General features: G+C 36.9%; 1 protein-coding gene across 3 annotated transcripts in view; it reads left to right on the top strand.

Annotated features, from left to right (window-relative positions):
* Positions 1–21406, top strand: part of DNA2 (DNA replication helicase/nuclease 2) — a 54654-nt gene extending 33248 nt beyond the window's left edge. For all 3 annotated transcript variants that reach the window (XM_045040059.1, XM_006937829.4, XM_019813187.3), the window contains 12 exons: positions 1651–1767; positions 1847–1956; positions 2761–2870; positions 3982–4206; positions 9393–9586; positions 9679–9768; positions 9853–10057; positions 15065–15154; positions 15956–16138; positions 18766–18912; positions 20072–20188; positions 20371–21406. In XM_045040059.1, the coding sequence (XP_044895994.1) occupies positions 1651–1767; positions 1847–1956; positions 2761–2870; positions 3982–4206; positions 9393–9586; positions 9679–9768; positions 9853–10057; positions 15065–15154; positions 15956–16138; positions 18766–18912; positions 20072–20140 (1540 nt within the window). In that variant the 3' untranslated portion in view covers positions 20141–20188; positions 20371–21406. The remainder of the gene's footprint in view (positions 1–1650; positions 1768–1846; positions 1957–2760; positions 2871–3981; positions 4207–9392; positions 9587–9678; positions 9769–9852; positions 10058–15064; positions 15155–15955; positions 16139–18765; positions 18913–20071; positions 20189–20370) is intronic.

The following is a 21406-nucleotide window of genomic DNA, read 5'->3' as shown; positions in this document are numbered from 1 at the left end:
AAAATTAACCACTAGCCATTTAAAAACATACAGTTCAGTGACCTTTAATACATTCACAGTATATTGTGTAACTGTCACTTCTATCTAGTATTTTCATCACCCTGAAAGGAAACATTCCCATTAAGCAGTCTATCTCCCCTCAGTCCCTGGCAACAACTATTCTGTTTTCTGTCTCTATGGATGCATCTAGTCTGGATATTTCATATAAATAGAATCAAAATATGTGTTGTTGTTGTTTATTGCCTAGCTTCTTTTACTTGGTATAATGTTTATGAGGTTCATCTAAGTTTTGGCATTTACCAGTACCTTATTTCTGTATGTCTGAATAATATTCTGTTATGTGGATAGGCCACATTTTGCTCCTCCATTTATCAGCTGATTGACATTTGACTTGTTTTCACATTTTGGGTGTTATAGCTAGTGTTGCTATAAATATACACATACAAATTTTTATGTGAATATATATATTTTTTAAATATTTTTTTATTAGTTTTCTTTATTTTTGAGGGGCAGAGACAAAGAGGGAGACACAGAATCTGAAGCAGGCTCCAGACTCTGAGCTGTCAGCACAGAGCCCGATGAAGGGCCTGAACTCACGAACCGTGAGATCATGATCTGAGCTAGTCGGATGCTCAACTGACTGAGCCACCCAGGCGCCCCATATGTGAATATATTTTTTATTTTCCTTTGTAGGTACCTACCAGTGGTATTGCTGGGCTATGCACTATTTTGAGTTTAATATTTTGAGGAGCTACCGAACTGCCAAACATTTATCTAGCATGTTCTGTTTTATAATGCTCATGTGGACATAATCTGATCTAGTTCTCACAACCACATGAATGGCAGGCAGGCTAGACCCCCTTTGTCAGCTATGAAGCTTATTCTGAGCTCTCACCATTTCATTTTCTCCTTTTACAATGTATGCTGGTTGAATATGCAGGTTGGGAAGAGGGTGAGGTTAAGGGAGAGGGAAGAATAAAGCAGTGGTATAGAAGCAAGTGCTATTAACTGGGATCAGAACCACAGAATGAGGATCAGGTTCAGCAGGGATGAAGATTTGTTCAGTTTTGAATATATTCAGTTTCATAGCCTTGGTTTGGCTACGTGGAAAGATACTGCTGCCTGCTGGATATCCAAACCTGAAGCTTGGGTGAGCAACCAGTTGGAAGAGGAATATGAGGTCAGAGCCACATAAGGGCTTGGAACCAAAGGGAAATTCCAAGGAAGAGCAGTATACAGGACCATGGAAGGAACCCTAGGGTTTGAGGAGCTGGAGGAAGAGTGGGAGAAGGCATCAGGAAAGAGACCTGTGCTCCAGGCTAGAAGAGAGAGGGGCCATGTGTTCAGGATCCTTCTGGGGGTGGTGAGCCCAGGCTAGACTGTAAACCAAGGCCTAGTGAATTGTCAGCAGATGTAGGTTCCTGATTAACTGCTTTGACCTTAGTGTCTTGTACCCTACTTTTCTCTCTTTTCCTGCCAGTCCACCCTTCTTCTATAGTCTTTGATTGGCAAGTATGAATTTTAGGGCCTAGTAGCCATTTTTAATAGCTATTCTGGCCCATTTACTCTTAGCAAACAGCAGTGTATTTCTTACATAGACTGACCGTGTTAAACGAAAAACATTTATGTACATGTGTTTTGCTGTTGTAGGAACTTGTCAGTACTCCCAGAATCAACTTTGTTCAGATTGGACCAGGAAGAAAAGAATTGTGATATAGATACCCCATTAGGAAATCTTTCTAAATTGATGGAAAATACTCGTGTCAGGTTTGTAACAATGAATAAATCTGAAATTTACCCCACTTTCCTAAGGAATATTACTAAAAGCATTTTTTTTCCTTGTCAGTCAGAAACTTCGAGATTTGATCATTGACTTTCGTGAACCTCAGTTTATATCCTACCTCAGTTCTGTTCTTCCACGTGATGCAAAGGATACAGTTGCCTGCATTCTGAAAGGTATGTGATAATGAGCATGTCTTCTACCATTGTTCTTGGTTGTATTTATAATGTAATGTATGCCATAGTCTGTCGTGTTATTTATTTAACTTGCAGTTATAATTTTTGGACAGATTCTTTTAGGAAACAGTTTACATATATATACACTTTAACATCACTGTCACATTTTCTTATTTTGAAAAGACCTATTGGGGGTGTCTAGGTGGCTCAGTCGGTTAAGCATCTACCTTCAGCTCAGGTCATGATCTCACAGTTCCTGAGTTAAAGCCCCTCATAGGGCTCTGTGCTGACAGCTTAGAGCCTGGAGCCTGCTTCAGATTCTGTGTCTCCCTTTCTCTCTGCCCTTCCTCTCTTTGTGCTTTATATCTCTCTCTCAAAAATGCATAAACATTTAAAAAAGGAAGGAAGGAAGGAAGGAAGGAAGGAAGGAAGGAAGGAGGGAGGGAGGGAAGAAAGAAAGAAAAGAAAGAAAAGAAAGAAAGAAACAGATGTATTGAAGAACAGACTTGAATAGAGGCTTCTTTCTTTTTTGAGAGAGAGAGAGAGACAGAGACAGAGACAGAGTGTGAGCAGGGCAGAGGCAGAGAGAGGGAGACACAGAATCTGAAGCAGGCTCCAGGCTGCACTGTCAGCACAGAGCCCGATGTGGGGCTTGAACTCATAAACTGTGAGATTATGACCTAAGCCGTAGACGGGGCTTAATGGACTGAGCCACCCAGTCACCCCAAGGCTACTTTTCTTCTAGTTAATTTGCTCACTGAAATCCAACATTCTTTTTCCCATTATTTTAAAATTTAAATGCAGGTTTGAATAAACCTCAGAGGCAAGCAATGAAAAAGGTACTTCTTTCAAAAGACTACACACTCATCGTGGGCATGCCTGGAACAGGAAAAACAACTACCATATGTACTCTTGTAAGGTTATTATTCTTTTGCTTAGAAACTAAGTATTTAAATCAGCTTCTCAGTTCAGACAGTGTGATGTCTGCTATCAAAAGGGCTGAATTTTAAATCAAGTCTTCATTTCAAATTAACCTTTTAGAATGACAGGAGAAATAGAAAAACTAAGTCACAAAAAATTGTAATCATGTTGTAGGTTTCCTGCATTTAGGATTGTCTGAGATCTCTTTCTCTTGGTGGCATGTATGTCATTGTATGTTTTCCTTCCCTTTAAAAAATGCCTGGTGGCTCAGTCGGCTAAGCATCTGACTTGGGCCCAGGTCATGATCTCGTGGTTTGTGAGTTCAAGCTTCACATCAGGCTCTCTGCTGTCAGCACAGAGACTGCTTCAGATCCTCTGTCTCCCTATCTCTGCCTCTCCCTTGCTTGCATGTACGTGCATGTGTGCACACTTTTTTCCTGTCTCTCAAAAATAATAAATAATATATATAAATATAAATATTTATATATATTTAAATATTATATAATATATGTTTATATATTATAAATATAATGTTATATTTATACATTTTTAAATATTTTTAAATTTTTAAATATTTAAAAATATTAAAAAATTTTAAAATATGTGTAAATATAAAATATTTATAAATCTAATATTTATATAACAAATATAATTATTTATAGAATATATAAATATAAATATTTAGTAATAAACATTAAACAATAAACTAAATAAAAATGGTAAATTATATAGGAGTGGTTGAAATAGATTTTTCTGGTATTCTCCCTCCATGTCAGTAAATTTCTGTGCTAATCTTAGAATAACCAAAATGATGGCAACAAATATTTATCGATTAATACTGTGTGCAAGGCACTATTCAAAGTTCATATGTATTCAATTTTATTATCACTAATAATATGTTATTAACATATCCTTAATAACAATAATGCCATGTGATTGTTTGTCATAAAACACTTTAACTTAATAAAAAGTTACCTTGGCTCAGCTCTTAAGATATGCTTCCTAACTATTAAGTTTTCTGATTCTGTTTGAAAAATATAAGCATGTTAAAAATTATCTGGAATTAAAAATAATGCTATTTTCCTTTCTTTTATTCACTATTAGGTAAGAATTCTCTATGCCTGTGGTTTTAGTGTTTTGTTGACCAGCTATACACACTCTGCAGTTGACAATATTCTTTTGAAGTTAGCAAAGTTTAAAATAGGATTTTTGCGTTTGGGTCAGACTCAGAAGGTACATCTAGACATCCAGAAATTCACAGAGGAGGAAGTTTGCCGATCCAAGTCCATTACATCCTTAGCTCTTCTAGAAGAACTCTACAATAGTCATGTAAGTACAATTATTGCATGATAATGCCAACAGTAATTTTTGCAGCTAGAGTGATTGGAGTAATGGCATTCTGGGAAATTCAGTCACGTTGACCAATTTATTAATTTATAATTTACTGTTTGCTTTTGAAATGAGACGAGGTTTCTGGTTTCTTCTTCAGGGCTCCCATCTTCTAGATTAAAATATCCTAATAAAGGCAAACTTGTTGCTCTCTACTCAAAAACACTTCTGACACTAACTACCTGGAGTTAGTGCAGATTCCACAGGTTAGGGCTCAGTCCCAATAAGATTGTACTACCCCTTTCAGTTCTCAGTTGTAAATCTGGGCCTTCTGTGTTATCTGCATAACCAGGCATAAATTGCGGTTCCCATGACCCCCTCCTTGGGTCGAGAATTTGCTAGAATGGCTCACAGAGTTCAAGTAAGTGCTTTACTTACTATATTACTGGATGTATTATGTAGGGTACAATTCAGGAACAGCCAGATGTAAGAGATGCATAGGGTAAGGAATGTGGAGAGGGGCATGGAGCTCTATGCCCTCTGCAGATGAACCACCTTCCCAACACCAGGTGTTCATCAAACCAAAAGCTCTTCAAACCCCTTTGTTTAGGGTTTTTATGAAGATTCCATCATGTAGGCATGATTGATTAAATCATTGGTGGTTGGTGATTAGCTCAATCCCCACCCCTCTCCCCTTCCCTGAGGTAGAGGGGAGGGGGTGGAGCTGAAAGTTTTGACTCTTTAATCTCTAGGTTTGTTCCTCTGGCAACCAACTCCCATCTCATTAGCATAAACTGAGGTGTGGTTGAAAGGGATTTATTATGAATAACAAAAGATATTCCTCTCACCCCTTGCACTCAGGAAATTCCAAGGGTTTTAGGAGCTCTGTGCCAGAAACCCAGAGGAACACCAAACACATTATTATATTACATGTTATTATATTACTAATAATCGGGATTTTTTAGCAAGTTCAAATTCAAAGCAATGGTACATGAACAGACTTGTTATAGGTATTTCCAGACTTTGATATAGAACCTAGCTTTTATTATTTAATGTTTTGTACATATTTTTCTGGGAAGTGTTTTTGTTTTTTGTTTTTTTTTAAAGATTTTATTTTTAAGTAATCTCCACCCCTAAGATGGGGCTCGAACTCAACCCCCATGATCAAGAGTCATATGCTTTATTTACTGAGCCAGCCAGGTGCCCCTCTGGAATTAACTGATATTTTTGTCTGAAAAAAATCTCTTAAAGTAAATGTAATAGGCTGTTCCTTCAAGTCCTTTGTCAAATGTCTATAGCAGTTATTGAAAAATTTTGAAGTGGCTAAGATGTATATCTGATTGACTTTTTAAAAATTAAACTTAGTATTTGAGATAACTATAGATTTGCATGCAGTAGTAAGAAATAATAGACATCATGTATATCCTTTGCCCAATGGCACCATTTTACAAAACTAGTAAAGAACTAGGATATTGACATTGATACTGTCTGGGTACAGAATAGCTCCTTCAGAATAGCTCCTTTACCACAAGGATTACTTGTGTTGCACTTTTACAACTACACCCGCTTCTTTTTTGCCCCACCCCCTCCTTAACCCCTAATAACCACTTGTCTGTTCTCCATTTCCACAATTTTGTCATTTCAAGAATGTTATATAAATGAGATCGTATAATATGTAATCTTCTGGGGTTGGTGTTTTTCACTTAGTCTAATGCCCTGGAGATTCAGATTGTTGAATGTGTCAATAGTTGGGTTTTTTTACTGGGGAGTATTGTTCCATTGTATGGATGTACCACAGTTTGTTTAACCATTCAATCACTGAAAACATCTGGATAGTTTTTGGCTATTATGAATAAAACTGCTGGAGACAATCACGTACAGGGTTTTGTGTGAACCTAAGTCTATTGGATAAATGCCCAGGAGTGCAATTTCTGGATCATTTGGTAGTTGTATGTTTAGTGGTTTGTTTTTGTTTCTGTTTTTGTTTTTAAGTAATCCTTTTGCCCAACATGGGGCTTGAACTCATAACCCAGACATTAAGAGTCACACACTCTACTGACTGAGCCAGCTGGGTGCTTCTCTCTCTTTTTTGATTCTGTTTTGTTTTTCCTGCCTTATGGGTTACTTGAACACTTTTTAGAATTCTATTTTGATTTCTCTATAGTGTTTTTATGTGTATCACTTTGAATAGCTTTTAGTGGATGCTCTGTTGATCTAAGCATTACATTGTATATACATAACGTATAGTCAGTCCATTGATTATGTCATTTTACTAGTGCTAGTGAAGTTTGAAACCTTACTTCCATTTATGTCCCTTACCTTCTCCTGTTTATGATTGTCTTAAATATTCCTCCTACATAGACTGTGTCAGACTGTGTTCTAATTTTTGCTTCAACCATGAAACATAATTTGGAAGAAATGAAAAACCTATTGTATTTATCCATATTTTTGTTTACTATGTTCTTCTCTCCTGATGTTCCCTCCAAATTTGCATTCTTTTATTATTTCTTTTCTGTTTAAAGATCTTCCTTTATCCATTCTTTTAGGGTAGTGGGTCTATTGGCAACAAATTCTCTTAGTTTTCCTTCCTTGTGAGAATGTCTTCATCTCTGAAGGATTATTTTGTTACTTATAGGATTCTGGGTAAATAATTTGTTTTCTTTTAGTACTGGAAAAATATTCTACCACTTTTTTAAGGATTCCATGATTTTTTTTTTTTTAAGTATTCTGTGATTTCTAATGAGAAATATACTGACATTTGAATTAGAATATTTTCCCCTATAGCAAGTTGTTATTTTCTTGGACTCCTTTCCAGATTTTTTTCTCTTAGTTTTTAGAATTTTAATAATGGTGTGTATTGTAGTGTTTTTTCTTTTCTATTTATCACATTTGAAGTTTTCGCAGCTTATTGAACCTATAGATTTAATATAGATTTAATGTCTCTTGTCAAACTTGGGACATTTTCAGACAGGATTGCTTTTTCAGCCATGATTTCTTCTAGTGCTTTTTCAGCTCTTTCCTTTTTATTTTCTCCCTGTAGGACTGTGAAGACACAAATGTTGGATTTTTTGATAGTTCCACTAGATTCATTTTTTTTTCCCTCAGTCTGTTTTCTTTCTGTTATTTGGCCTGTATAATTTCTGTTTTTCTGTCTCTTGGTTCACTGTATTTTTTCCCCTGTCCCCTGCTATTGAGTCTATTCCATGATTTTTAAATTTTTTTTTAAAGTTTATTTATTTTGAGAGAGAGAGCGAGCGAGCAGGGAAGGGACAGAAAGAGATGGGGAGAGAGAGAGAGAGAGAGAGAGAGAGAGAGAGAATTCCAAGCAGGCGCCACATAGGCAGCTTGAAGCCCTATACTGGGCTTGAACTCAAGAACCATGAGATCGTGACCTGAGCTGAAATCAAAAGTCAGACGCTTAACCGACTGAGCCCCAGGCGCCCCATGATTTTAAAATTTCAGTTATTGTGTTTTTAGTTCTAAAATTTCAATTTGCTTTTGCTTTCATCTTCTATTTCTTTGTTGAGACTTTGTATTTTTTTATTTGATTCAAGTATGTTCATAGCTTTTCAGTGAAACATTTTTATCACAGCTGCTTTAAAATCCTTGTCATATACTCTTAATCTTGGTTGGGGTCGTGATTTCAAGCCCCACATTGGGTGTAGAGATTACTAAGAAATTTGAAAATAAACTTAAAAAGAGAAACTTTTGGAGCACCTGGGTGACTCAGTTGGTTAAGCGTCAGGTGTCGGTGCAGGTCATGATCTTACGGTTCCGGGTTTGAGCCCTGTGTAGGGCTTCGTGCTGATAGCTCAGAGCCTGGAGCCTGCTTCAGATTCTGTGTCTCCCTCTCTCTCTCCCCCTCCCCTGCTTGTGCTCTGTCTCTCTCACTCTCAAAAACGAATAAACATAAAAAATAAAAATAAAAAAACATTTAAAAATTAAAAAAAATCTTTGTTATACAATTCTAACGTCTGTTTCATCCTTGGAGTTGACATCTATTAACTGTCTCTTTTTCATTCAGTTTGAGATTTTCCTAGATTTCCTAGTTTTGGTGAAACCAGAACACTTTTATATTATATTATTTAAAACTTCTGTTTAAGCTGACTTTCCCCTGACACTACTCTGATAGGGCAGGAGTGTATGCCACCTCATTGCTGCCAGGTGAGAGTTGAAATGCAGGTTACCATTCAGCCTCTGTTAACACATGGGGTGGGGGCTCCTCGTTCCTGCTGGATGGGGTGGATGTCTAGGTTCCCCACATGGTCTCCACTGACATTTTATGGTGAGCGCTTATTATCAACTAGCAGGGATGAAAGTCCCGTCTCCCTGCTTGGCTTCTCTGTTACTACCTCAGTAGGATATTGGGGTGCCTTTGCTGGCATCGGTGGGGGTTATGTAAGATCACAGTGTTTTCTGTGGTATTTGGCTAGGATAGAGTGGCTGTATACGAGTTTTCTGCATACAAGGCTTTGTCTTTCCTGTTCCTTTGGCTTTTGTTTGAGGTTTTTTTGTCTGCACCCGTTGGCGCCCCTGGGTCACTGGCTTCTTCAGCTCCAAAGCTGGGATATGTGAGGCCAAAAGAAAATCCAGGGAACAAACTTCTGTGCTGTTCCTTGGGTCCCAAGGTGTCCAACTAGTCTACCTTTACTCCACCTTTCAGAGTTCTTATGTTTGTTTTATATATAATGTTTTAGAATTTTTAGTTGTGTGCTTTGTGGGAGGACGGAGGAAAAGTACTCCAGCTTCCCAGAAGTGAACTCCTGGTTCACATTTAAAAAAAATTATCCGGGTGCCTGCCTGGCTCAGTTGGAAGAGCATGCAACTCTTGATCTCTGAGTTGTGAGTTAGAGCCCCCCACATTGGGTGTAGAGATTACTTAACTAAATAAATAAAAACTTTAAAAAAATGAACTTACTGCCTCTTGAATGTTTCAGATTTTCGTTGGGAAATATCCCAATTTGAGCACTGTTATAGTGTCCAGAAAATTTACTTGATTTTTCAATTTGTAGTAAAAAATTAAATTTTTCTTGCATACTGTAAATGTTTCAGAATTAAATAATATTGTGGGATTCCTGTTGTTTGGGACAAAAATCTTCTTTTTGAGCCTTTAATTTAAAAAATGGGAAAAGCAAGTTATGTTTCTTATATATATTAGATAACTGATCTATTTTCTTTGTTTTTAGCGTATAGTTGCAACAACGTGTATGGGAATAAACCATCCAATATTTTCTCGTAAAACTTTTGATTTTTGTATTGTGGATGAAGCCTCTCAAATTAGCCAACCAGTCTGCCTAGGGCCACTTTTTTTTTCGCAAAGATTTGTGTTGGTAGGGGATCATCAGCAGCTTCCTCCCTTGGTGCTAAACCATGAAGCAAGGTAAGCAGACATTGACATTTTAATTTTAAATTAGATTCTTCCTAAGGAACCATTTCAGTATACTGATAAGCCTGAATTTGATTTGTTGACAGAGCTCTTGGCATGAGTGAAAGCTTATTCAAGAGGCTGGAACAGAATAAGAATGCTGTTGTACAATTAACTGTGCAGTACAGAATGAACAGGTATTTCTAAGAGTGTCAGCTATGAGTGATTTTTATGTTCGTTTTCATCTACCAGAACTAAAATTATTTTTGTAATTCCCTTAGTAAAATTATGTCCTTAAGTAATAAACTGACATATGAAGGAAAGCTGGAGTGTGGATCAGACAAAGTGGCCAATGCAGTGATAAACCTACCTAACTTTAAAGCTGTAAAGCTGGAACTGGAATTTTATGCTGATTATTCTGAAAATCCTTGGATGATTGGAGTATTTGAGCCAAACAATCCTGTTTGTTTTCTTAATACAGATAAGGTAAAAACAACAACAAAACCTAAGTATTTTCTTTGGTTTTTCTCCTTTTGTCCTATTGTTTGTTTGTTTGTTTATAACATTAAAAAACTGTTTTTAACGTTTTATGTATTTTTGAGAGAAACAGAGAATCAGTGGGGGGAGGGACAGAGAGAGAGGGAGACACAGAATGGGAAGCAGGCTCCAGGCTCTGAGCTGTCCGCACAGACCCTAATACAGGGCTTAAACCCATGAGCTGTAAGATCATGACCTGAGCTGAAGTATGACACTTACCTGACAGAGCCACCCAGGCACCTCAAGTCCTGTTATTTAAATTCTTGAGTTTTTTTTTTTTTTTCAACATTTATTTATTTTTGGGACAGAGAGAGACAGAGCATGAACGGGGGAGGGGCAGAGAGAGAGGGAGACACAGAATCAGAAACAGGCTCCAGGCTCTGAGCCATCAGCCCAGAGCCTGACGCGGGGCTCGAACTCACAGACCGCGAGATCGTGACCTGGCTGAAGTCGGACGCTTAACCGACTGCACCACCCAGGCGCCCCAAATTCTTGAGTTTGTAATAGTGAATGCTTTAATAGAACTTACCAGTTAAAACTAGTGTATTTCTTTTACTTCAACACAAAAGAATCTTCTTTCTATTGACCCAGTATCTTTGGAAGGCACTTTATTCTGGGAATTAATAGATGTCAAAATTGACTTTTAAAGTAGGAAAGCTAGAAAGTTAACCAAAAAAAAAAAAAAAAGAAAAAAGAAAAGAAAGTGAACTCAAGTGTATAATTACATTTCTTAGAAAAGAAATTGGCATTGATGTTATCAAAGGGCTGGGTTTACAAATGGAGACTTTATTTTTTTAGAGGAGTTTTGGGTTCACAGCAAAATTGAGCTTGACAGTACAGATATTTCCCAAATACCACCTCTTGCCTCCACATATGCACATAAAGACCTCTTTACAAACTTGTCATTAAACGAAAATCTTCACAAGGACTTTAAATGACTTGATTCTTCTAGGGACTAAGAAAAAGTTTTAACCTTGTACTTCAATAGTGTGTTTTATATAGTGCTTCCCAGCACTTGATTTGGAAGTCTTTATATGACTTCAGATAAGAATAGTTATCAATTATATGTATGCATATAGTATAAAATAATTATATCTTTTGTTATTATGATCAGTGGAGTCAGCTTTGTTAAAAATAGGGCCCCTCTTGCAGGGGAGCCTGGCTGTCTCAGTCTGTAGAGCATGCAACCCTTGATCTCAGGGTCATGAGTTTGAGCCCCACATTGGGCATAGAGTTTACTTTAAAAATAAGTAAGTAAGTAAGAGGGGCGCCTGGGTGGCTCAGTCAGTTGAGCGTCTGGCTTCGGCTCAGGTCATCTCATGGTTTGTGAATTCGAGCCCCGCATCAGGCTCTGTGCTGACAGCTCAGAGCCTGGAGCCTGTTTCAGATTCTGTGTCTCCCTCTCTCTCTGCTCCTCCCCTGTTCGTGCTCTGTCTCGCTCTCTCTCTCTCTCTCTCTCTCTCTCTGAAAAAGAAATAAACATTAAAAAAAATTTTTTTTAATGAATAAGAATAAAAATAGGACCCCACTGTGTACCATGATGGAATTTTCATTCTCTTGGATATTGCCCTTAACATTTCAGGTTCAAGGAGTAATAAATAGGGGCAAGTGGGCTCTGGGAAATTTTTTCAGTAAACTGATTTCACAAATGATTACATTTAGAAACCTCAATTCCAATTTTTTAGTTATAATTTACAATTATTTTCCTCACCAATCATTTTTTGTTTTTGCTACTCAGTTTTTTTCTTTCTTAGCATCAAGAATCCAAATAAAATGTATTAAAAATAATCAAGATTGGGGCATTTGGGTCTCTCAGTCCATTAAGCATCCGACTTCACCTCAGGTCATGATCTCATGGTTTGTGGGTTTGAGCCCAGCATCGGGCTGTACATTGTCATTGCAGAATTCTCTCTCTTCCCTCTCTCTCTGCCCCTCCCCCCATGTGTATGCATGCTTTCTTCTCTCTCTCTCTCTCTCTCTCTCTCTCTCTCTCTCTCAAATAAACTTTTAAAATAATGCAAAAAACTAGGGGCACCTGGGTGGCGCAGTCGGTTAAGCGTCCGACTTCAGCCAGGTCACGATCTCGCAGTCCGTGAGTTCGAGCCCCGCGTCGGGCTCTGGGCTGATGGCTCGGAGCCTGGAGCCTGCTTCTGATTCTGTGTCTCCCTCTCTCTCTGCCCCTCCCCCGTTCATGCTCTGTCTCTCTCTGTCTCAAAAATAAATAAACGTTAAAATAATGCAAAAAACTAAGTAAAAAAATAATCAAGATTTGGTTGCCTGGCTGACTTAGTCAGCACAGCATGTAACTCTTTTTTTTTTTTTTTTTTTAAGGTTTATTTACTTTTGAGAGAGAGAGTACAAGCCAGGGAGGGGCAGAGAGAGAAGGAGACAGAGGATCCAAAGTAGGCTCTGTACTGACAGCAGTGAGCCCCATGAGGGGCTCAAACTGAGGAACCATGAGATCATGACCTGAGCTGCAGTTGGATGATCAACTGACTAAGCCACCCAGGTGCCCTGAGCATGTGACTTTTGATCTCAGGGTCCTAAGTTCAAGCCCCATGTTGGGCAATGGGGCCTACTGTAATCAATACTAATACTAATACTAATAATAATAATGTATAATCAACGTCATCATCAAGATTACTTAAGAATTATGTAGGAACAAAATAGTCCTTGGAGAGTTTTACCGGGGATGGTAGAACCTGGGGAACTATGGGCTTCATTATTTGTATAAAAGGCAACAAGATGGCACAAAAATAGACACTCAGATCAATGGAACAGAATAGAGAACCCAGAAATGCACCCATAAATGTATGGCCAACTAATCTTTGACAAAGCAGGAAAGAATATCCAATGGAATAAAGACGGTCTCCAGCAAATGGTACTGGGAAAACTAGACAGTGATATGCAGAAAAATGGACCTGGACCACTTTGTTACACAAAAATAAACTCAAAAAAGGATGAGGGGCGCCTGGGTGGCGCAGTCGGTTAAGCGTCCGACTTCAGCCAGGTCACGATCTCGCAGTCCGTGAGTTCGAGCCCCGCGTCGGGCTCTGGGCTGATGGCTCGGAGCCTGGAGCCTGTTTCCGATTCTGTGTCTCCCTCTCTCTCTGTCCCTCCCCCGTTCATGCTCTGTCTCTCTCTCTGTCCCCCCCAAAAAAAAATAAATAAAAAAACGTTGAAAAAAAAAAAAGGATGAAAGACCTAAATGTAAGACAGGAAGCTATCAAAATCCTAGAGGAAAATTCAGGCAAAAACCTCTTTGACCTCGGCCGCAGCAACTTCTTACTCAGCACGTCTCCGGAGGCAAGGGAAACAAAAGCAAAAATGAACTACTGGGAACTCATCAAAATAAAAAGCTCCTACACAGCGAGGGAAACAATCAGCAAAACTAAAAGGCAAGCGACGGAATGGGAGAAGATATTTACAAATAACATTATCCAATAAAGGGTTAGTATCCAAAATCTGTAAAGAACTTCCCAAACTCAACACCCCAAAAAACAAATAATCCAGTGAAGAAATGGGCAAAATACATGAATAGACACTTCTCCAAAGAAGACATCCAGATGGCCAGCTGACACATGAGAAAATGCTCCACATCACTCATCATCAGGAAAATACAAATCAAAACCACAGTGAGATATCACCTCACCCCTGTCAGAATGGCTAACATTAACAACTCAGGCAACAACAGACGTTGGCGAGGATGTGGAGAAAGAGGATCTCTTTTGCATTGCTGGTGGGAATGCAAGCTGGTGCCGCCACTCTGGAAAACAGTATGGAGGTTTCTCAAAAAATTAGAAATAGAACTACCCTACAACCCAGCAATTGCACTACTAGGTATTTATCCAAGAGATGCAGGTACGCTGTTTCAAAGGGGCATGCACACCCCAGTGTTTATAGCAGCACTATCAACAATAGCCAAAGTATGGAAAAAGCCCAAATGTCTGTCATCTCATGAATGGATAAAGAAGATGTGGTGTATATCTGTATACAATGGAGTGTTACTCGGCAATCAGAAAGAATGAACTCTTCCCATTTGCCACTACGTGAATGGAACTAGAGGGTATTATGCAAAGCGAAATTAGTCAGTTGGAGAAAGGCAAATATCATGACTTCACCCATATGAGGACTGTAAGATACAAAACAGATGAACATAAGGGAAGGGAAGCAAAAAGAATATAAAAACAGGGAGGGGGACAAAACATAAGAGAGTCTTAAATGTAGAGAAGAAACAGGGTTGTTGGAGGGGTTGTGGGAGGAGGGATGGGCTAAATGGGTAAGGGCACTAAGGAATCTACTCCTGAAATCATTGTTGCACTATATGCTAACTAATTTGGATGTAAATTTAAAAATAAGTAAATTATAAAAGTAAAAAATAAAAGGCAACAAGAATATGGAAAGAGAACAGATATTAGGGTCAGATCTAGGTTTGAATCCTAGTGCTATGATTTATTGTGAAGTCTTGGGCAAGTTACTTATCTTTTCTAGCTTCTGATGCTTATAAACTGGGAGATAACAAAGGACGTTATGGGAAGCCCAATGTGTGGTCAGCTTTCACAGAGATTTTAATCTGAACTGTAGGATGTTTAAGATGGGCTGCCTCTGGGTGACTTTCTGAAAGTGGCTAATGTCATTCATTTTTATTCTTTTACTTTCAACTTTTATTTTTAATTTTTTTTAGAGAGCTAGAGTGAGTGGGGGAGAGGGGGAGGAGGAGAGAGAATCCCAAACAGGCTCCATGCTGAGCACGAGTCTCAATCCCAGGACCCCTGGCATCATGACCTGAGCTGAAATCAAGAGTTGGGTGCTTAACTAACTGAGCTACCTGAGCACCCCATCTTTTACCTTCAGTTTTTAAAGTGACAATATTTTTCACTGGTCTCCACAACTGGTTGTTTAGTCTCTATGGCTACCTGTGTACTGACAGTACTCTTAACCTATTTTTCTTTTTAGGTTCCAGCACCAGAACAAGTTGAAAAGGGTGGTGTGAGCAATATAACAGAAGCCAAACTAATAGTTTTCCTGACTTCAATGTTTATTAAGGTAATTTAAATTTTAATTTTGAGGGCTAATTAATATTAAAGTGAAATGCAGTATAATGTTAGAATGCAAGGAACGTAAGAATTAACGTTAATCCTTGTTCATTAAGATGCAGCCTGATTGCTTTTGTTGTTTTGAGAAAACTATCTAGGATATAATTTTTTATAATGGTAATTTGGGTTTCCATTTAGGTTAATTTTTTGTAACATCAGATAATTCTGATTGTGTCATGTAGGGTTGTAGTCAGTATGATCAGTATGGTTGGGGATTGGAAACTTCAATGTAAGGGATAGCAGGGTGTAATGTATTTTTTGTACTTTTTTTTTAAATGGCAGCACTGTTGTAGTGGCATGCAAACCATTATACTGCCATGAATCAATAAAAATCAAGGGAGCCATGTTTGAGGAAATTACTTAAAAATTTTGTTTAATGTTTATTCATTAAGAGACACAGAGCACAAGCAGGGGTGAGGCAGGGAAAGAGGGAGACAGAATCTGAAGCAGCCTCCAGGCTCGGAGCTGTCAGCACAGAACCCAATGTGGGGCTCAAACTCACATGAACTGTGAGATCATGACCTGAGCCAAAGTTGGATCCTTCAACCGACTGAACCACCCAGGCGCCCTGAGGAAATTATTTAATCTCAGGAAATACAGATATAGATTTAGAGCAAATTTAGCAATTGTATTTACTCCTTGCAACAAGAGGATCTGTTATAAACATTAATTGGGCACACATTTAATAAGTTTAGTAAAGCTTTAACAGAAATCAGGATTTTCATTTTCATTGTGTTTTTTTTCTGTTTAGGCTGGATGTAAACCCACTGATATTGGTATTATTGCACCATACAGGCAGCAGTTAAAGATCATCAATGATTTATTGTCCCATTCTTCTATTGGAATGGTTGAAGTTAACACCGTAGACAAATACCAAGGAAGAGACAAAAGTATCATTCTAGTAACTTTTGTTAGAAGTAATAAAGATGGACCTGTGAGTTCATTGTATTTTCTTCTGATTTGTTTGGGACATTTTTTTCTTTTCTTTTTTTTAGGTTGTGGTAAAAATGTAATGTAAAATTTTAAATCATCACCATTTTTCAACATACAGTTCAGTGGTGTTAAGTTTATTCATAGTGTTTTGCAACAGATCTCCAGAACTTTTTCATTTTGAGAAATTGAAACTCTATACCCATGAATAACAACCTTCCAATTCTTTGTCCCTCCAGTCTCTGGTAACCATCATTCTGCTTTATGTCTCTGAATTTGACTGCCATAGTCACCTCATTTAAGTGGACTTGTACAGTATTTGTCCTTTTGTACTTGGCTTGTTTCATTCGGCGTGGTATTTTCGAGGTTCATCCACTGTGTAGTATGTCAGAAGTTTGTCCCTTTTTAAGGCTGAATAATATTGCATTGCATGGAAAGGGCACCTTTTGTTTGTCTGCTCATCCATCAGTGAATATTTGGGTTGCTTCCATCTTTTGGCTGTTGTGTTTGGGGCATTTTAAACATAGAGGCTTCCTTCGATATACTCTTAATTTTATATATAATTCCAGGGTTTGTTTGTTTGTTTTGTTTTGTTTTTTGCATTTTTACCTCTTTTGATTCCTGTTTCTAGATTATATGAGATACCTTCATAAGGTTCTAAAAATATATGTAGTAAAAAGTCTCCTTTCTACCAGTTCCTCTTCCACTCAGTTCTCACCTTTACAGATAATCTGAATTTTTTTTTAATGTTTGTTTATTTATTTTGAGAGAGAGATAGAGAGCATGCATGCACATGTGTGGTGGTTGGGGAAGGGCAGAGAGAGAGAATCCCAAACAAGCTCCACACTGTGAGCACAGAGCCTGATATGGAGCTTGGACCCATGAACCATGAGATCACGGACCCAAGCTGAAGTCAGATGCTCAACCAACTGAGCCACCCAAGTGCCCCTGTTTTTTATTTTTTAATTTTAATTTCAGTATAGTTAACATACAGTGTTATATTAGTTTCACGTTTGTGATACAGTGATTCAACAATTCTATACATTACTCAGTGCCCATGGTGATCATGTACTCCTACTTCCCTTTACCTATTTCATATATCCCTCTACCCACCTCCACTCTGGTAACCACCAGTTTGGTTTTTAAGAGTTAACAGTCTGGTTTTTTGTTTGTCTTTTTTCTTTGTACATTTGTTTTGTTTCTTAAATTCCACATATGAGTGAAATAATATAGTATTTGTCTTTCTGTGACTTATTTTACTTGGATTAGACCCTGTAGATCCATCCATGCTGTTGCAAATGGCAAGATTTCTTTCTTTTTTTATGGCTCACAAGTATTCCATATGTATACATACCAATCCATTGATCTATCAGTGGGTACTTGGGCTGTTTCCATAATTTGGCTGTTGTAAATAATGCTTAATAATCATTAGGGTACATACAAATTAGTGTTTTTGTATTCTTTGGTTAAATACCTAGTAAGTAGTGAAATTACTGGATCATATGGTAATTCTATTTTTAATTTTTTGAGGAACCTCCATTCTGGTGAGCACAGAGACTGATTCGGATCCTCTGTCTGCCCCCTCTCTCTGCCCCTCCCCTACTCATGCTCTCTCTCTCTCCCTCTCTCAAAAATAAACACTAAAAACACATATACATGAAAACATATACATATGTCTATATAGATAGATATTTTGATAGATATGCACATACACACAAACCATGACACTTCTATACAATAAGAAACTATGCAATTGTAAGAACAGAATGAAGTCTCTTTCTGTGTATCGACATGGAAAGATCTGTAAGCTATTTTTTAAGTGAACAAAGGAAAGCCCGTTAGAGTATATACATTACCTTCTGTGTAAAAAAAAGGAAATATGAATACTGATTCATATCTGTTTGCATAAAGGAATTATAGGTTACCAAAAAAAAAAAAAAACCCAAATTGTATACAACTCAACACCAAAAAAACCAATCCAACTTAAAAATGGGCAGAAAACAGGAATAGACATTTCTCCAAAGACACGCAGATGGCCAATAGACACATGAAAAGAACATTAATTATCAAGGAAATCAAAATCAAAATCACAATGAGGTATCACCTCACACCTGTCAGAATGGCTAAAATCAAAAACACAAGGAAAAACAGGTGTTGGTGAGAATGTGGGGAAAAAGGAACCCTCATGCACTGTTGGTAGGAATGCAAACTGGTGTAGCCACTGTGGAAAAAGCAGACAGCCAGATGCAGGGCTTGAACTTAGGAACCACAAGATCATGACCTGAGCTGAAGTTGGATCCTTAACCGACGAAGCTACCCAGTCAGTTTAATCATTCCTCTGAGTCTTCTGCTATTACAAGTTTTTATTGCTGTAACCAACAATGTTATAATGAGTGGATATAGCTTCAGTTCCTTAAATTATAGCTAGGATATTGCACCCAAGATAAAATATTTGTAAGTTGGTGTTGTGAACAAGTTTTTCCAACTGCCTATAGAATTTTAAATGTGTTGGTGAATCTTTTCTCCACTATATGCTTAAATTAGGAAAATAGTTCGCAACAAACTGTTCTTTGCTATAACAAACTTAAATATATAAGAAAACTCAAATAAATTGAAAATTATTTCTTTCAGCTTGGTGAACTCCTGAGAGATTGGCGACGTCTTAATGTTGCTATAACCAGAGCCAAACATAAACTGATTCTTCTGGGATGTGTACCCTCACTAAACCGCTATCCTCCTTTGGGGAAGTTACTTCATCATCTAAACTCAGAAAAATTAATATCCTTTTTGTTTTGTATATGGTCACATTTGTGCTTTGTGAGTATTTTATGTACTTGTATAATTAAAACTTAGTGTCCTGTGTTTTCTATGGGCATATTTCAAAGACCTGATTTTACAAAGGAAAGAGAGATAACAATTGTCAGGAAGTTATTTTATTTTACTTTATTATTTTATTTTATTTTTATTTTATTTTTATTTTAGTTTAGTTTAGTTTATTTATTTTGAGAGAGAGACAGAGAGAGGGAGCAGGGAGGGTGCAGAGACAGAAAGAATCCCAAGCAGGGTCTGCACTGTCCATGCACACAGAGCCCAACAGAGCCCAACGTGATGTTCAAACTCACAAACTGTGAGATCGTAACCTGAGCTGAAACCATGAATCAGAGGCTTAACTGACTGAGCCACCCAGGCACCCCTATTTTATTTTACTTTATCATTATTTTTTTAAGTAGGCTCCATGCCCAGTGTGGACTCCAACATGGGGCTTGAACTCACAACCCTGAGATCAAGACCTGAGTTCAGATCAGGTTTGACACTTAACTGAGCCACCCAGGTGCCCTGTCACAGGAAGTAATTTTAAGCAAAAACTGAAATAATGAAGGTGATGGAGAAGGATGATTTGTGAAGGGAGAAAGGGAAGAAAAGGGACTTGATCTGCTGCCCTAGGAGCAGAATGCATGTTTCTTACCCCTTCTGGATCCTCTCACAATAATTTATAATTATTTTTCTTTAATCTGGAACAGAACATTAATATAAACAAAAAGGGGTGCCTGCATGGCTCAGTCAGTTAAGCATCTGGACTCTTGATTTTGACTTAGTTCATGATCTCACGATTATGAGATCCAATCTGTGAGACTGAGCTCTGAGTCAGTCCCCTCTTTTTGCGCCTCCCCTGCTCGTGCTTTCGTGTGGAAAAATTAAATTGAAAGAATTAAAAAATGGAGAATTATTCCTAGTCATATTATGGGTTATTAAGATAAATCATCTTTTAAAAAATTATATGAAGGTCTTAGGCTATGATATATAAACCTTATTGCTTAGGTACATTATTATCCATTTAGCACTTCTTTAAACCAAATTACAAAATGTTGAATAATGTCATAAATGTCTTCCTGCAATTCCATTTTGTGTTAAGTATATCTTCCTTAATTTATTTTACATCATGGATCTTCCATCAGAGGAACATGAAAGTCTTTGTCATGTATTAGGTGGTTTTCAAAGAAGATAAAGCGCTGTTTTCCTTGCTTTTCTTTCACTGGCATAGTGATCTTCTCTATGGTAATAATAATATTATTATTATTATAATAATATAATAATATAATAATATTATTATAATATAATAATATAATAATATTATATTAATATAATAATATAATATTATATTATATATATAATATTATATTATATTAATATAATAATATAATAATATAATAATATAATAATAATAATAATAATAATAATATTACCTGTTATTTGTAATTTGGATATGCTGTGAAAAGTGTCTGATTAGACTATGAAGATCACTTTTATCCCAAGGATATGAAATAATGTAAAATGTACTCTGCTCAGAGTTCCAGTTTTTTGTTTATTTTTTTTTTTTGGTATAATCTTCTAAACATAAAGTTCTATCACTATGCAGAATTTAACACAGTATTGTTTCAGTATAAGTGTACCCAAAACTGAAAAGTATGTTTATACGTACTATAAGTATGTTTTTGTGTGACCTAGAAAGAGTTTGACAAATTTTTACCAGCTTTATTGATGGATTAACTCTAGGATCTGAGAAACTTTAAGACTAAAATTTCAATACTAATTTGATTTTATAGGTTTTTATCATATTTTGCTCATTCTTTAAGAGATTAGGGAAAGAAAATTATTTGTTTTTATTACCTAAGCACAGCCTTATGATGATGAGGACACAGGTGTGATTCTTTTCTGTGTTTTGAGATCTCTGATCCAAAGACCATTTTTCAGGATTTTTCCCCTGACTATTGCTTTTTGGTATAAGGTATATTTTTACTTTAAATCTAGTCTTTTAAACTATTAATTATAAATTTATTATTTCTCCCTAATTCCTGATTGCCCCTTAATCTCCCACTTGTTATTTTCAGTAGATTTTGACATAAAAGAAAATAATTCTTTTGAGAAGTTTTGTTTGCTGAATTGATGATAAAAAGTTTATTTTTACCTATTGTTCATATGACCCTTTGTTTTGAAACACTACTCAGTCTCTCTCTCTCTCTCTCTCTCTCTTTTTTTCTTGGGAATAAAGATATTTTTGTAAAATAATTGCCTCAAAATGCTTAAGTTAAGTAAATGGTGATCAATTTTAACTTTACTGTATCCATCTTCTGTGGGAGGATATCTCTCTCAAGGTTGTATTTTTTTTTTTAATGAATGTTAAATGTGTTAAAATTGTTGCTTCTACCTCACCTCACATGTTCCTTAAAAATTACTTGAAGTTTTTTATTAAATAAATTGTTTTCTACTGTTA

The sequence above is a fragment of the Felis catus genome, chromosome D2 (assembly GCF_018350175.1).
Source record: "Felis catus isolate Fca126 chromosome D2, F.catus_Fca126_mat1.0, whole genome shotgun sequence".
NCBI lineage: Eukaryota > Metazoa > Chordata > Mammalia > Carnivora > Felidae > Felis > Felis catus.
This window is presented reverse-complemented; position numbering and strand designations above follow the sequence as displayed.